General features: G+C 40.8%; 1 protein-coding gene across 2 annotated transcripts in view; it reads left to right on the forward strand.

Annotated features, from left to right (window-relative positions):
- The first annotated feature begins 3,435 nt into the window (after positions 1-3,435).
- The window catches only part of GABRB2 (gamma-aminobutyric acid type A receptor subunit beta2), a 232,135-nt gene continuing 218,611 nt past the window's right edge, over positions 3,436-16,959 (forward strand). For both annotated transcript variants that reach the window (XM_047879113.1, XM_047879124.1), the window contains exons 1-4: positions 3,436-3,539; positions 4,620-4,852; positions 5,016-5,107; positions 6,102-6,169. In XM_047879113.1, the coding sequence (XP_047735069.1) occupies positions 4,776-4,852; positions 5,016-5,107; positions 6,102-6,169 (237 nt within the window). In that variant the 5' untranslated portion in view covers positions 3,436-3,539; positions 4,620-4,775. The remainder of the gene's footprint in view (positions 3,540-4,619; positions 4,853-5,015; positions 5,108-6,101; positions 6,170-16,959) is intronic.

Here is a 16,959-nt window from a genome sequence, read left to right on the forward strand (position 1 = left end):
GTGCATATATCAAAACATCCAGTGTACCTTGGATGTCTAGCAGGTACCTTAAACTTAAACTGTGACCCAAACTGAGTGTATTATCTCCAGCAACTTTTTCCAGCACCACTACTGAACTACTCAAACCAGAAATGTGTGAGTCATCTTTGGATACCTCTCTCATTCCCCATATTCCATCTGTCACAAAGTGTAGTCAGTTCTATCACATAACTTGGGCCACTTCTCTACATCTTTACTGTCACTGTCCTAATTCAGGTGAACATCAATTCTCCTCTGGATTCCTGCAAAAACAGATCTCACTACAGCTACTACCATCTTCCTCCAGTGTCACTAAAACTCATCCTGTCATTCCCCTACCTCAACAGATCAATGGTCCCAAATTGCTACTGCCCAGATCTCTAACTGCATCACTCTTGGGACCACTCTTACCCTTCTCCTTGAGTCTCAGGGTTCTTCCTTCATTCTTCATCTATGCTATCCTCTCTTGGCCCAAGATATTTGCACATACTATTTCTTCTTCCTGGAACATTTTTCCCCCAACTCTTCATTAGGCTAACCCATCTTTCAAATCTCAGTTGAAGCATGAATTTATCCAGCAAGTTTTATTCAAATACTCAAACTGGTTTATTTGCAGCAATTATGGATTCCATAATATCCTGTCTTTCCCACTTTACACATCATGCTACACCAGTTATTACTTCTATAATGGCTCTACCCACGTGGGAGTGTGAACTCCAAGAGGATAAGGACCATGTCTGCCTTTACCACATGTCATCCCCAGTGCTTGTCAAATAATGCTTGACATAGAGTAGGTACCCAGTAAATATTTACTGAATAAATGAATGACTATTTTAGTAAAGATTAAGGGCAGATGATTGATGATTGCTTTTATCTGGCATTTATATGCTTCATGCACAGAGATGATTTTGAGTCATGATCTCTAAATAGTACTTACAATTTTGGCTTCTCATTGTGTATCTGGGATCACAGAGGATGCTCTCCAGCAACTGATACATCTTCAGATTCCAGTAGTGCCTTCCCTTGCACATTATTGTTCCAATTTTCACATTCCTAGGTAGCGATATCAGTCTTCCAGAGAGAAGTCCTAGAGAAGTCCTAGAAGTCTGCTGTACAATAAAGACCCATTTCAGGTATAAGTTGATCTCAGGTTTTATAGCTAGTGGAAATATCTCTTTGATTATGTTAGTAACATCTATTGGTAATAGATATCCCTGAGATGTTACCACATAGAGAAAATATTTTTTCTCCTTTTGATTGGTTTCAATACATTGCCTTTTTAACCTTAATTCCCTTGAAATGCCTGTTTCTCTCTTCTCAAGCCAGTCTACGATAATTGCATTAAATTTATGTCCACTCAGACTATATAGATTAATGCTATTAAACCTTGTTTGTTTTCCTGTCCACTCATTATGCTTTATTATTAAAAATTGTTAATATTTGTTAATTTCATGCCAAATGCTCCACATATATTTATGTCATTGTAAAATCAAATGGAGAAGGTGCAATTATCATTCTCAGTTTTACACAGGAGTAAACCATGGCTTAGAGAGGCTAACTGACCTGTCCAAGTCACAAAGATACGGAGTATTCAAACTGGGATTTAAACCCAAAGTTCTGCCTCCAGTTCCTTTGAAACTCTCAGTTTGCACTGTGCTATTGTTTTACATGCTGAGACACAAGTTATTTTAACTCTTTGCCCACCTCTCCCTTAATTTTCTGTATAAGGTAAGCCTTCAATAAGTACTTGTTTAACTCTTCACTGGGCTGTTATTATTACTGCTGAATGACAGTATTTGTGGTACTGTTCTTTTTACTGATTTTTTCTTTCCTAACCCAAACTGAAGAGAGCGTACGCGGGAGAGGCTGGCAGTGCAGAAAGTGCAACAAGAATAAATAAAAGTCGGAAGGAAAAGACAAGATTGCTAGGGTTTCACCAGTTAGTTACTTGGGGTTCAAACTGCTTTAGGAATCCGCTGGACGTAATGCCAGTAATCTAAACTTTGTTCTTCCTTCAGGACGTTCGCTTGTGTAAAAGATTCCCATTGTAGAGAAATGTAAAAAGAAATGGAGGAAAATTGGCAATTTTGCTCTATCATGGGTCTATATTTTGGTTCCTGTAACTCGCAACCTGAGTAATTAATGATGGAAGAATTACAGATTTTACCTTTCTCGTTTATGGCGCTGATTTTCACCTGTCCCTAATTCAGAAACTCCCTTACTCTGTGAAGGCACACAGCTCTTCCTTCCCGCTCGCGTTTCCTCCCAGGGGCGCTTTCGGATTCCCGCCTCAAAGCCCTCCCGCCTCCACCCTCCCCTCGGAGTCATTCCCCCAAGCCTCCCCAGGATGACCCTCTGACCTAGGCGGGGGTGGAGGGAGGTTGTCCGGAGGTAAATGGGTCAGGAGCAAGGCTCGGACCTGGACCGCGGGGAGGCCCGGGTGCTGCGGGGACCGAGAGCCGGCCGAGCGCCGCCAGCCCCTGCCTCGGCTGCGGGCGGCGAGCGCCCCTCCTCCTCTCCGACTTAGCCCGCAAGCGCGCGCCTCCCACTCCCGAGCGGCCGAGGGCTCCTCGGGCCGGGGGAACCGAGAGCCGGCAGCCGGCAAGGTCTCGGACGTGGGAACCAAGCCTGTCTAGTCTAGTGGTTAGGGACGCTGGCTTTGGAGTCCAATTCTGTTTCCACCTCTCGCCTCCTAGGTGACCTTGGGCGAGTTGCTTCGCTTCAGTGTGCCAGTTTCTAAATCGATATGGGGAAACTGAGGTGAGGGCTAAATCCTAGGATTGTTGTATTAACAAAGCACTCCAGGCAAGTAGTAAGCGCTCAGTTAATAGACAGCAACGGTCAGCCCTCAAGAGTGAGAAGCGAAAACTGCTCTGGGTCCAAGGATGTAGGTTTGCGCTCTCGCTTTTCCAGTTCTGCACCGAGGAGTAGGGGGAGGGGCCGCCGGGAGCACCTGCCCTCCCTCTCCTCCCCCCCTCCTCCCCTGTTCCAAGATAACTCGGGAGTAGCGGGGAGGCGTTCGTCCCAGCCTTGGGTTCGGGCTCCTTAACGCGGCCCAGATCCTAGTGGCAGCCCGCGACGCCCGCGGCACGTCTCTCTCCCGCGAGCTGAGGAAACATTTCTGCCCTGAATTGAGTATCTCCCTCCCTCTCCGACCACAGAGCTCGCTCGCTGCCTCCTCTGGGACTCGGCAGCCGTGGGGAGTCCGGCAAAGCCTCGGGCGGGAGGGAAGAGACAACCTCAGGGTGTGAGAGGGTCCCCCGCCCTGGGAAGGGAAGCGAGGACGAGGGGTGGCGCGGAGACCGGGGGAGAACACCGGGCCCCCTGGCGCTCCTGGGCCCCATCCTCATTTTGCTGCCTTCTAGGGACTGCTCTGGCTTTTCCCGTCCCGAGGCACACACATCCCCGGAATAGCCAGGTGTCCCAGGCCGCCACACGCCCGGCTCTCCGCCTAGGGCAGAGAGGCCGGAGGCTCCAGCTCAGCACGCGGCGGGAGTGGGCGGCGAGCGCCAGCAGGCGAGGTAAGGAGGGGCGGGGGGCGGGGGGGGGGGGAGAGTGCCTTCACGTGCGCGCGCCTGTGCGCGTGCTCCGAGGGGGCGTCGGGTGGGGGTCCGCCCCAGGGCCACCCGCCCTTCCTGCACCGTGTCCCCGCACCAGCCCCCTCGCACCCTGCACCCAGGCTCCGGTGCTAGCCACGCGCGTTCCCCACGCCCCCGTGTCCCAGCACCCCCTGATCCAAACCCCACCCTCCCCACTAATAATTTCCCAATGCAGAATCAGACCGAAACCTGGAGAGAGAACGTTGCCTTTCTGCTCCCCTCGCCCCCCCCCCCCTTCTATAAATAATCCGGACTAGCGGGTCAGGCACGTCACACGGCAAGAAACCGGGACCCCGACGTTTTCTTCTCTGGGAATAGGGGGTAAAGGGTGAGGAGAAGGAGAAAGAAATCGCTCGTGAGTAGTGAAGAAAAGCTTGCTCCTTGACTCCTAGAAGAGACCAGGCACCATTTTATTCTTTTCTTTTTCTTTCTTTTTTATTTTTCCATTTCTTATTCTCTACCCCCCCTCCCCGCCCCAAATCCAATGGATTGCTCAGCACTTCTCCCATTGGTTTCTTTCCTCCCTCCCCCTTCGACTACTGCACCCACCGTCCCTCCCCCCCAACCCCCGCCGCACAACCCCCACCTCCAGCACACGTCTCGCCCCACGCAGGGGATGCTATTCTCCAGGAAATAAAGTTCAAACTCCTCGCCTCATAGGCTTGCTGAGACCAGAAATGGGCTCCCAGGCACCCGTCTTCCACTAGCACTCCACACCTGCTGTCTTTTAAATTCCTAATCTGGTTTTGCATATTTAAGAGGAAACATACATACACGCCCCAAAAACCCACGACCCGTGAGGTGCAAAACTGCCTCCCGCAACTACCAAAACTTACCCGAGGCTCTAGTTGTTTTTGTCTTAACGGAAGGAAAACAAAGATTTTACTCTGGGCCCTCCAGTGGGGTGATATTCAACTATGTATATGTTGTACACATATATGTTTTTTCTTTCTCCCCTTTAATTTTTTTTTTTTTTTTTTTTTTTTTTTTTTTTTTCCTTAGCAAGAAAATCTGCTCGGTCCCAGGCAGCCGCCGCTGCCCCTTTGATGTTTTGGTACACCGTGCGCATGCGCCTCACATTAGAATTACTGCACTGGGCAGACTAAGTTGGATCTCTTCTCTTCAGTGAAACCCTCAATCCCATCAAAAACTAAAGGGATGTGGAGAGTCCGGAAAAAGGGCTACTTTGGGATTTGGTCATTCCCCTTAATAATCGCCGCTGTCTGTGCGCAGAGGTAAGTGTGCCCAGCATTTCTCTTGTTCATTTCACTTTGAAGGGCTCTGTCTGCATACCTCTGTGAGCAGGGATCTGTAGTGAGGATCGGATAGATGCTGAAGACGCTGTGCCTGCTGCCTTATTGATGCCTGTTTATTGTCTTTTCTTTTTTTTTTTTTTAGTGTCAATGACCCTAGTAATATGTCGCTGGTTAAAGAGACAGTGGATAGACTCCTGAAAGGCTATGACATTCGTCTGAGACCAGATTTTGGAGGTAATGGGGTTGCCTTGGAAATAAGAAACAGCCTAGTTATAGCCTAAGCTGTCTTTTGAGCTTTGTGTGCGCTGTGCCTTCCCTCTCCCTATTGTTGGCTGCATGTGGTATATCGGATGTGTCTCTGTGTTACCATATTGAGAAAGTGATCCAAACTTAAGCCTATTTGTCAGTATCCAGCACTTAGATGGTCTTTCAGTGAGACCCTCTTAGAGTTTATAGGTGACTGCTGTTCTTCACCTTCACTGCTAAAATCCTTTGCCTCACCGTCTTTGCTTCATTGAGATACGAGCCTCTTAAGTTTAGTTAATGGTGTACCCAGAGAACCTGGCTTACTGGAGGCCATCGTGAACATTTTTGAGAATAAAATGTTCAGGCAATTGGTTGAAAAGTGGCATTAATCCCCTGTGCCCGCCTACTTTGGAAGAGTTCTGGCATGGTTTAAAGTGGCTGGTGTCTGGGTATTCTCCAGTCCTGGAAGCCCCACTGCTTAGGGCGGTGGGAGGGAGGGGGGGTTCGGGAGCGCCAGAAGGTAGGTGGGGAGGTAGGTGGGAGAAGGGCGAAGGACCCCTTGCTGCAGCCTTAGATACACTGTTATGCCCATTTAATTTTGCTTTAGACTCTTATGAAGCTCAAAGAGTTAAACCTGCTCACTGAAGGACAGTGGGAAAGAATGAGGAGGAGGGGGTTTTAGTGCAATATATAAAATTCCCTCGGGCTAGACTGATTCCTGTGCTTCTGTGAGTTGTGTGTATTCTCACACTGAGACAGCTACATATGTAGACAGAATTGGAATCTCTTACACAAAGGCACGTGTGTGCATGTTCCATAGAGCGTTTCCTAGAGGAGTGCCTGGCACTCTTTTTAAAAAGGAGCAATGAGGGTGAACAGCGGGGGAGGGATCTGGGGCAGAATACCCCAAGCCCAGGGACTACTCTTGCTGAGAATGAATGAAGTTCTGAGAAATCACGTGGCTGGCCATCTTGGTTCGCAGGTCCCCCTGTGGCCGTGGGAATGAACATTGACATTGCTAGCATCGATATGGTTTCCGAAGTCAATATGGTGAGTACTGAGGTTTATAGTTGTACCTCTGCAGACCTTCATTTGGGGACAGGAAGTGGGAAGGGGTCAGTCAGTGGGGGTGGCATAAGCATGAGTAAGCATATGAAATGGGGATGAGGGCTGGGAATTTTGCTTTGGAACCCACTGTGTTTGAGGTTTCAGAGCCCTTGCTTTTTGGTCCCTAATGATTTTTCCAGCCTGGTTCAGATACTTGAGAATTGGTACAGAGCAAGTAAAATGCATCATAATTCATGTGCAAAACACAACCACATGCACAAGATCCCTTGCAGAAGCCACATTTCCTAAGGTTTATTGAAGAACCAGGTTCATCAAGTGATTTTCTGAGTTTGGAGTGGGGTCAGGAAAAGAGGGAACGGTTTTGAGGCTATTTCACAAGGAATATAATCTTACAAACTAAACTGTCGCTAATAGACTAAATAAATGACCCTGGGATACAGATGTCCACTTGTTGCTTTCAGAGATGGCCTTTTTACAAGCTGATGGCTGTCACCTCCCTCCACAATTGTTCACCTGCTCTTTTAATGTCTCTTCCTCACAAAAATAAATTAAAAAATTGTCCACCCTGTGTTCTGAAGGTAGGCTCAGACCCATGTGCCCTATCTAGTCACTTTTGCAGTGTTGTACACTGCGTGTCGTAAGCTTGTACAGTTTATGGACAGCAGCACTCCTTAGTGGCTACCTCCTTGGAATTGGGGCAAATGCTGAGAAAAAGCCTCTCTCTTCCTGACCAGGGACACTTGTGGGGGGGTTTGTTTCATGCAGGAGCGCCCCCTGCTGCCCATGTGGGGGCACTGCAGACAGACAAAACCATGACAAGTGTCCTAGATACCCCAGAATACTTGGGCTGCTTCTTTCTCCAGTGACTTTTCTACTCTGTGTTGTTAAAGTTTCTTCCTTGGAAAAGTCTGTCTAGAAAGGCCACATTTGACTGTAAGATGGTAATGTTACTTTCAATACTGAAAGCACACCGCACATTTCAGAAGACTGTTGTGGCATGGTTCTTCCTAGAAATGAAATGCACTAATAAAGAAAAGGGTGTAGTGTGTAAAGTTTTATGTAAAAGACTTCTCAGCCAGCCATCAGGACTTGAAAGTTAGGACATTTACTAATTAACTCAAGACAGCAAAAGTAGTTGATATGTTCTTAACATTATGCAGATTTTCATATTCCCAGAGTTTAAATAGAGAGAAAATTCAAATAACTAACCTCATCCCTATACATTGTCCAAAGACAAGTGATAGTCATTAGCATTATGACATTATAAAACATAACTACTCCAGGGAATATTCAACTCTTTCTATAAAGTTTACACAAAGTTTTAATGCCATGTATCTTCTTATATTCTAATTATTGGGAAGGCTTTTTTCATATAGGATATAAACACAGACTGAGACAATATTGGGTGATTCAGAACCACAGATTTCCCACATATTATGAAAATTCCCTGTGGGTCTAGAGAATACATTTTCCTTGGGAAACTAATTTCTCAGATGCACAAATACTCGCTTTTGTGGAATTCTAGAGGTCTTTCATTAGTTTAAATTTTGAGTTTTACTAGAAAAATTTAAAAAGGTCCTAATGTGGGTACTTCCTAAGTCCCAAAGACTTGAATCTAAATTGTGTTGCTAGACACAAAGTGATGACAGAAATCAGATGTGGTTCTGTGCGTCCTGCATGTGGTTAAATTAGGCTGCTTTCTTTTGCCTTTTGATTTATTTATGTTATTTTTTTACAACCCTCCTCTTTGGAGCATCACAAAAATGGTGTTCTATGGAAAATTAGGAAATAGATTCTAAACAAACAATGATGAGATGATAGGTCACCTGTGATAGGTCAGCTATGAACTTGGATATATTATATCTCACAACTGTTTAGAGTAGTGCTGTGCTGTGTGTGTGTGTGTGTGTGTGTGTGTGTGTGTGTGTGTGTTTTAAATTTTGTTCACCTTTTACCTGCATACAGCATTTTGGAGAGGTATCTGAGCTGGACACAATGCCAAGACCTGTTAGTCAAAATATAGACCCAGCTAAGGCGGGGTGACATCTCTGAAAGCTATTTACTGTTGATGAAAAATCATGGGATGTTGAAAGTGCAAAAACAAATGTCAGGTTGTAAATAGGCCAGTACTGCAGCATTAATGATTAGAACGAAATGTTAAAAATTCCATGCCAGATTCCTTTCTTAGCCTACTGCTACCACATGTGGACTTGTCCAGACACATTTTTTACTTGTTGAAAAATTAACACTTATTTCAGCTAACATTATAGTGACTTAAATTAATCCTTCAAAGAAAAATTTTGTGATGTATGTTATTTTTAAGTATGCTTATTTGATTTGAAATAACAGATGGGAAATTTCATCATTGGTGTGTAAATAAAATAAAGATGCTTGTGGCATATTACCTCTAGTATAGGGGTCTAAAAGTGTTAATATGTCTTGATTATTTTTAGTTCTGAAAGAATGGTTGATTATTTAAATGAAACCTCAAAAGTGATTAACATACATGTTTTTGCCTCATTATCTTTTATTACCTGCAACCTCTGATAATTGTAACTTTCTTTTACTATGGCGAATCTTCCTTTGAAGGATGGTAGGCTCCAGACCATTTAGATTGTCACTGACTCATTTGTACTGAAGGAAAAGAGACATGTCAATGTGATACTCTTGGTAAATGACAGTGATTGAAAAATCTGAACCAAATCAGGAGTCTTGAATACTAGTTCTGCTTCTGCTGCTCAGTCATCCTCAGGGAATTCACAGATGGACAGGGCTAAATTTCCTCACCTGTTAAAGAGGAGGAATAGTCCCATTGTACCTATTTCAGGTGACTACCAGAATTAACAAAACTATACATATGAAAGTGTTGATGTTCCATGAACATAGCTTATGTAGAAGACTGAATAACAGGCTATCATTCAAGAGAATTTGTGTCCACTCCAGCTGCTGCCCTAAAGGTAATATACTAGGTCTCAAGTTTGTTTTTTTTCTTTTTTTTTTTTTATGTGTGAATTGAGAGGGGACATATTAATTTGACTTCCAACTCAAAGTTATATGTATTTCTGGTTTGATTTATTTAGTAGCTCTGTTGAGTACAAAAAAGTTCCAGGAAAACATGGAAATCTAGCATAAATGTAAGGAAAATGCAGAATTCCTAAATGTCATACAGTTGTGAGTTCTTACTCGTGAAGGTGAGGTTGGTAGCTTACTCAGGTGACTGTTGGCCCAATGCTAGATCTTTGGAAGAATGTGATTTCAATTAGAATGCTCCTGAGTGGAAAGCTTGGCTCTAGAATGAAATATTTTTAGATGTCTTGGTTACATTGGCAGGGATCTTTTTGTTAAGGTTCTTTGATGAAAAGTGCATTTTAAGATCCAAAATTGGCTCCGAGAATTATGGACTGAAATAGCTTTCTCTTCATTTAAAGTAGATTCTTCTCCATCTTGAAACAACACATTTGCCAACCAAAGAGTGAAGCAATATTTCACTTTTGAGGAAAGAGTTCTAGTAAACACACACACAAATTACCTTTTTATGGAATGGCAAATGAAGAAAACTGCTGCCTTTTTTTTAAAACAGATGTTTTCTTGCATCACCAGATGCACAGTTTAAAATTCAATTCAACACAAATGCTTATTTAGCAGCTACTATGATCCAGCCATGTTGTAGGCCTCAGAGACAGCAATGAACAAAATTGATTTGTCTCCTGACCTCATGAGACTTAATATCTAGGTGCTCACTATTCTTAATTCTTCTGTAGACTCTTACTGTACTTATGCTTAGCATAGTCTTATCTTTTCTTTAAAGCTTTTTTATGAGCAGCTGAATGAGTACCTAGTGGTCTGTATTTCCCATGAATTCCTTTGTCACTTCTTGGTTTCACCATTCATTTGTTATTTGCCGTTTCAAAATGCTGTGTATGTTACATATTCATTCTGTTTTCCTGATCATGTTATAAACTACATGTAGACAGAGTTATAATATATCACTCCATGTGGTTTTGCTCTATACACAATGACTGGTTGGATGTTAGACTCTGGGTGAATGCCACAAATATTGGGTGAACTATTTGTTTTCATAGCAGCAATTTGTTATTATTCACTAGACACCATACCATATATGTGGAGAAACAGAGCATAGAAACATAGTCCTCAAATTCAAGGCATTCGTTGTTTAATATAGAAAAAATCACAATACAGGATTATAAGTGCTTTGAAAGAGGAAATACAAAGGGCATATTGGGAATGCAGAATACTAAGATATTACATAGAAATTTCTAGGTGAAGAAATTAACTAGAAATTAAAGGACTGTAGATAGATGTTCTAAGTAGAAATAATGGCACATAGGAGAAAAAGACACAGAAAAATAAATGGGGTTAGGAATTTGCAAGTAACTTTGACTGCAATTGGGAGTGGGAGTAAGGAGGTGATAAGAGCTTGTATTGAGATCACAGGTGGTGATCAAATTATAGAGACCATTTTTGCAGCTTGAAGTGTTAAATTTTGTTCCAAAGACTGTAGAGATCCATGAAAGGATGTGAATAGGAGAATTGCATGAACAGATTCACACTTCAAGAAGATGCTTCTGAAATATGAAGAGTTAAGCAAGACTTAAGTTGGGGGATAAGATGAAAACTCACTGCAAAAATCCAGAAAGAATTGATGAATTGAGGCAGGGATGTAAAATAGAAGAAAGAAAAACAGCACATTTATGAGGTAGAAGCAGAAGGACCTGGTGAATCCCAAATTTCTCATGGTACTATTTATTAATATTCAGAAACAAAAGGGGCATCCAAGTTGGAGGCGGGAGTGAGGGATTAGGTATACGGGCAGATGGTGAGCTCAGTTTGGGATATGTTGACTTTTCAACACACATGAAATCTCCCAGTGGGGATTGGGAAATACAGGTCTAGAGCTACGTAAAAAGTCATGACTAGAGAGGTGAGCTTCTACATTGTCATCGTATAGGTAATATTTATAACAGTATGAATGGACAAAATTAAAAAGGGAAAGTGAAAAGACAGCTACAGTTGCAGATCTGGTGAGCACAAGTGGAGGAACACTGAAAAGGAGTCCACAAAGAGTAACAAGGAGCTAAGCAACAATCAGAAAGTTAGGAAGAGAACCTGCAGATAACAGTGTTTTGGTAGTGGAGGTACAAGAGAGTTTAAAAAAGAAGGAAGTGATCAGTTGTGTCACATGCCAAAATGATCAATTGAAATAAGTTGTGAGATTCATCTACCGAGTGTAGTAGTAACAAGAGCTCACTGGTAAATATAGAGGACCTTTGGTAGTTGGGAACTATATTTTTGAAAAGTTTGGATCTGAAGTAAAATGGGGAGAGAGCAATTACTAAAAGGAGTGATATATAATTTGGAGAAGTTTCCTTTGGAAGGGAGCAGGTTGCAGATACAACACAGGAGATGGGTGGGGTGGCGGGACAGGAAGCTAAAGGCTCACTTAATTGAAGACCTCTATATTCTCTCCAACATGGGAGACATTTCCTATTGAGAATAGAGGAGGTTAAAATTGGCCTCTGTGGAGAAAGGGTAAATAAGTGAGGTTACCTGGGACACACAGAAGGATAGCCAAGAAGCAGTGAAGCATGGTGAAGTGTATATGAACACTCTCCGACTACAGGCAGGCTTAAGCCTAAGTGAATTATGCTTAGAAGTTCTCCTACCCAACTTTTAGCAAGCTATTATGTTCTTTCCTTTTTCTTCTACTCCTTTGCACCATTATCCCCTCTCCCTCTCTTGTATATTACCCAACATTTTCCACGTCATGTAACACAAATAGAATAGAATAAAGCTAGTGCTTATTGAGTTCTTAACTCATGTAAGTATTCTGTTGATTTGCATTATTTCATCCAATGCTCCTATAAAACCAGTGAGGTAGCTACATCAACCTACTTACAAAAGAGGAACCTGAAGCCAAGAGAGGTTAAGTGACTCGTTCAAGGTCACACAGCTAACAAATGACTGACTTCACGTTGCTTGATCTTAACCATGCTGCAGTTTTAAGTTGTAGCAAAGACTCGTTAAAAAAAAAATCATTTTCATTCCTTGAGAACCCTGTTTTGTTGTAGTTGCTATTTTTTGAAAGAGTGGATAGATCAGAGAAACTAATCATAAGATGATACTTCTCACTCTCTTCGCCTTAAAAAAAAATCTTAATTTTATTAGTGATTCCAAGTAGGTAGTTTATTCAGTATATATTAAATATAAGAAATGATACTCATCCTTGAGAAACACATACTTTAAATTACATCTGTTGAGCATTATTTAAACCATGCAATAAAGGAAAATTTACATAAGATCCAGAATATTTCATGTGTTGTAATTTCTGTCATTATGAATGGGTGCTGTTGGTTAACTTGTCTAATAATTTTCTTTTGCCCTAGAAGAATCTACCAGATAACAATTAAGGCCAATAATTGCCAGGAAATACTGGCTGCTACATGTTTATGAATCATAAACTCAGGGGTTATGGGCTGTGAGTGGACACTGTGTGAAAACACCACACCCTTTCCCCCCCTTTTTGTTATCATAAATACCTCATTTTCAATTGAACTTTTTTTTTCATTGAGAACACATTTTTCTGATTTCTGGTTAATTGCTTCTGCAGATAATTCTCCTAAAGGTGGTTGAATTCTTTTCCTTTTCTTCCCAGAGCTTTCCTTCCTCCATCCCATGTAGTATAAATGAGACTCATTATAAAGATTACATCTCTAGAAGACTTACCTATTTTAAAACATCTATGACACTTGATATTGACAGTTTATAAGTCTATTTTTTCTGGTTAACTCTTAGGGCAATTTTTTTTTGCTGTTACCTTGTGGGTACCCTGAACAATGCTCTTGCTTAACTATGGGCATGAAATAAAGAGGTGATAATGGGCTTCCTCTGCAGGAGACAGCAGGCTAAGGAAGTATCTCAAGTTTCATGTTTTAGTGCATCATGTGTGCTTTGGTGTGCTCCTCCAAGTAATTAAGTGGTTGTGGGAATTTTTTAAGAATGTAAATCAAAGTGTTTTTCCTAACTATATGGGAAGGGTGTATATATGTTAACTTTGGGGAAGGGCATGATTTGTTTTATGATCATTCTATAACAAAGTTTCTTACCTTCAGCCTTGCTGTCACTTTGGACCAGATACTTTTTTGTTGTGAGTGGGCGGTCATGTGCATTGTAAGAAATTTCATGGCATTTCTTGCCTCTACTCCACTCGGCTGCCAGAAGTACTCCTGCTGTTGTGAAAACCAAAAGTGTCTCCAGAAATTGCTAAATGTGCCATGTGGGGTGAGGGGATTGTCCCCAGTTGAGAGCCACTGGTGTAAAGAATGGTGTTGTGGTTTTGTCTCTAAGCAACTAGAGAAAAGAGATTTGTCACTGAGATTTTCTCATTGATTTTGTGCTTCGTCACCATTTTCATTTATGTTTGGTGGTACATTGTGACGAAACCAATTTGAAAATACCAACAAATATCAAAAGCAAAAATTACCCATATCCCTATTATTTTATTAAAACTGTGTTTTAATTTGTATTACCTTCTAGCTCTCGTCTATTAGTTTATTCATGTTTTACACATTGCACTTGTTTTGTAGAGATAATTTTATAGTCTATATTTTCACTTAACACACCATGCATATTTTTACAGATTTATGCTTTCTTTATAAAAAATACACATCTCTACTACCACCAGTGTAAACTGGTGGGTATTTTTGCTCGATCTTACAAACGTATAATGAATATATTGACATTTTATTTTTTATTCATTCTGAGAAACCATTTTAAAATATATTTTATAGATTATTAGTCATAATTATAGCTATTGATTATTTAAAAATAAACTTATTTACTTTATCTTTTAAATTTTTCTTTTAATGTTTATTTATTTTTGAGAGAGACAGAGCACAAGCAGGGGAGAGGCAGAGAGAGAGAGGGAGGCACAGAATACAAAGCAGGCTCCAGGCTCTGAGCTGTCAGCATAGAGCCTGATGCAGGGCTCGAACTCATGAACCATGAGATGATGACCTGAGCCGAAGTTGGACGCTTAACTGACTAAGCCACCGGGTACTCCCATATTTACTTTTACTTTTGCACCATTAACAATAATATATAAATCACATACAAAATAGAGAACTGGATTTAAGTAGCATATAAGTGGAAATTTAAAAAAATGATATATCAAGTTGACTCATATTTACACAGCCACTCTTTACTGTTTCTATTCTGATATTAATCGGTTTTTCCAAAATCAATTTACACTTTTCAGATGACAAAAATACTTAGGAACAGTTAAAAGAGGAACAAGAAGCAGGGGTTATGAGTTTTTAAAACACAAGATTTATGTGCATTTCATTTGCATTATATATATATGTGTGTGTGTGTGTGTGTGTATGTATATATATATATATATATATATATATATATATATTTATATGCAAGGAGAGACATGGCTTTATGTTATCCTGCCCCCATTTATATGGAAAAATATAGGAATGTCTTTAGCCCATTGGCTCTTGCTGGTGCTCATTTTGTTAACATTCTATCGGCATTTTTATTGCCAAGTCTTATTTTCCTTGCACTATAATTTGGCCCCTACTGCCCACTTACTTGCCAAGAGGTCTTAACTTAGAAGTAATTGTTTGGCAATTGAAGCTAAAATAACTTCTCTCCTAACACAATAGCAACAATTAATGAAGTTTTAAAGGTGAATCTACCTGTATCTTAGAAAAGTGTTACAAAAGTAAGCCATAGAGGAAGATCGGAGATTTTGAGGTGTACAGATTCATGGAAAGTGCCCAGCACGATGTCAGACAATTAGTAGATGCTTGCCAAACATGGATTGGCAGAATTGGTTGAAGGGGTAGTTGAAGGACTTCAGTACATCAAGCTACCAGGAAGTGTTTATCAAGGGCTAACTTAGCAGCACTCTACCAGTTAAGCTGGATTGTGGAAGGATGGGAAATGGGACTAAGGTACTTTCTAGAGTCAAGAAAGATTAATCTTACTGCCTGAAGAGGGAGGTGAGGGTTGATGGAGAGAAGAGTGTTTCAAATGGTGGGAGAGGAGACTGGTATGTCTCTCAGGTAAAAGAGTCAAAATAAAAAATTGGGAATCAAGTTTTACAGTGATTGTCAAATTTTTCTGTGCAGTAGAATCTCTGAGTCTAGTGTTAATATTCATATTTTTAAGGCCCATATTCAGAGCCTGACCCCTCAGTCTAGGATGGCGTTCAGGGGTCTTCATGTTAAGTTTTCTACGTGAATGACACAGGTACGATCTGAAAGGCACTGTTAGAGGAACATGAATTTTATAGTGAAGTTGGAAGCTGGATAATTAGTAATAAAAGAATTTGACAACAACTGACTGGCCTCTAGTTGTAATATGGATTTTTACAACAATATAAAGATCTAAGTAGTAAGGGTGGGTGGGATTTGCAGAAAGAGACTTCATGGCAAAGAGAGTTGAACTGAACAAATGGAATCAGTGCAATTTGAATAGATGGAAAATTAGAACAGTCCTGTGGGAAAGGGCAGTAGGATATAGACAGCATGAAGAAAACCATTGCATATTAGCAATAGTAATATTGCAAAAATATAAATTTAGGGTGTGTATGGCTATCTTAATGCTCACAGAAATCCAATGACCTAGATAATAGTATTATCATCTTCTTTTAGAAATGCAGAAACTAACAAGTGGATAGATTATATAATTTCTAAGATTTCACAGCTAATGTAAGTGGATCAGAATGGTAGGGTGCATATGGAGGGTATGAACATGTAGAGTGAGACTTAATTGCATAGGATCTTGATGGCTCTGCAGAAGAGACCTTGGGATTTCTTGGGTGGGTGCTCTGACACTGTGAGAGAGCCTTAAGCATCTTCACAAGGAACAAAGTTAAAGGCAGAAAACACTTCATAAAGGAAGTATGAGAACATTGAAAAACATTTTCCAGATCTGATTTCTATTTTTATAAAATGTCCTTTGGAACTTCCACAATAATTTTATTGACACACATCATTAAAATGATCGCAGTTCTATATTTAAAAAGAACAAAGGCTGAACAATGGTTGCAAAATGGTGGAGGGATGAGCACCTAGCACAGTGTTTGATACTATGAAAAAATTAATAATAGCTGTATTGATTATTTAGTTTTAAGATGTCTGAAAAATATCAGAAATACTTATATTTTAATATACATTTCATGGTAATATGATTTCGCTATCCTTGTTTAGAAAGGTAGCTATGTAATTGGTGGTTAGTAATAGTAGCATTACACGTTACAATAGGGACAATGGCACTGAATAGCTCCCTATTAATTATTTATGGCTGCCTAATTATAATTCTTGAAGTATGTGCTTAAACTTTAGGCCTCAGTGATTAAACAAACATCTTGAGGTTGCTCCTCTAAAGATCAATAATTCAGTGCCTAATTGGTAGAAGACCATTGCATCAAAAACATTTTTATAAAATGTTTATCTCTAGACTTTTACATAGTTTATTAAATTAGTTTTTAAAAGACACTTCTCACTCAACTATTTTATTTTTTATTTTAAATAGAAATGATGGTTGCATCATGAGAATTAATCTACTTGACTTGCTTAATAAATGTGTATTTATCTAGCTATGAACTAATACATAATGTTCACTATCAAACATACTCAAAGTAGAGATTTAAAGAGGATTTGAGGGGCACCTGGGTGGCTCAGTTAGTTGAGCATCCAAGTCTTGATTTGGGCTCCAGTCATGATCTCACAGTTGTGTGA

Source organism: Prionailurus viverrinus, chromosome A1 (genome assembly GCF_022837055.1).
Source record: "Prionailurus viverrinus isolate Anna chromosome A1, UM_Priviv_1.0, whole genome shotgun sequence".
Taxonomy (NCBI): domain Eukaryota; kingdom Metazoa; phylum Chordata; class Mammalia; order Carnivora; family Felidae; genus Prionailurus; species Prionailurus viverrinus.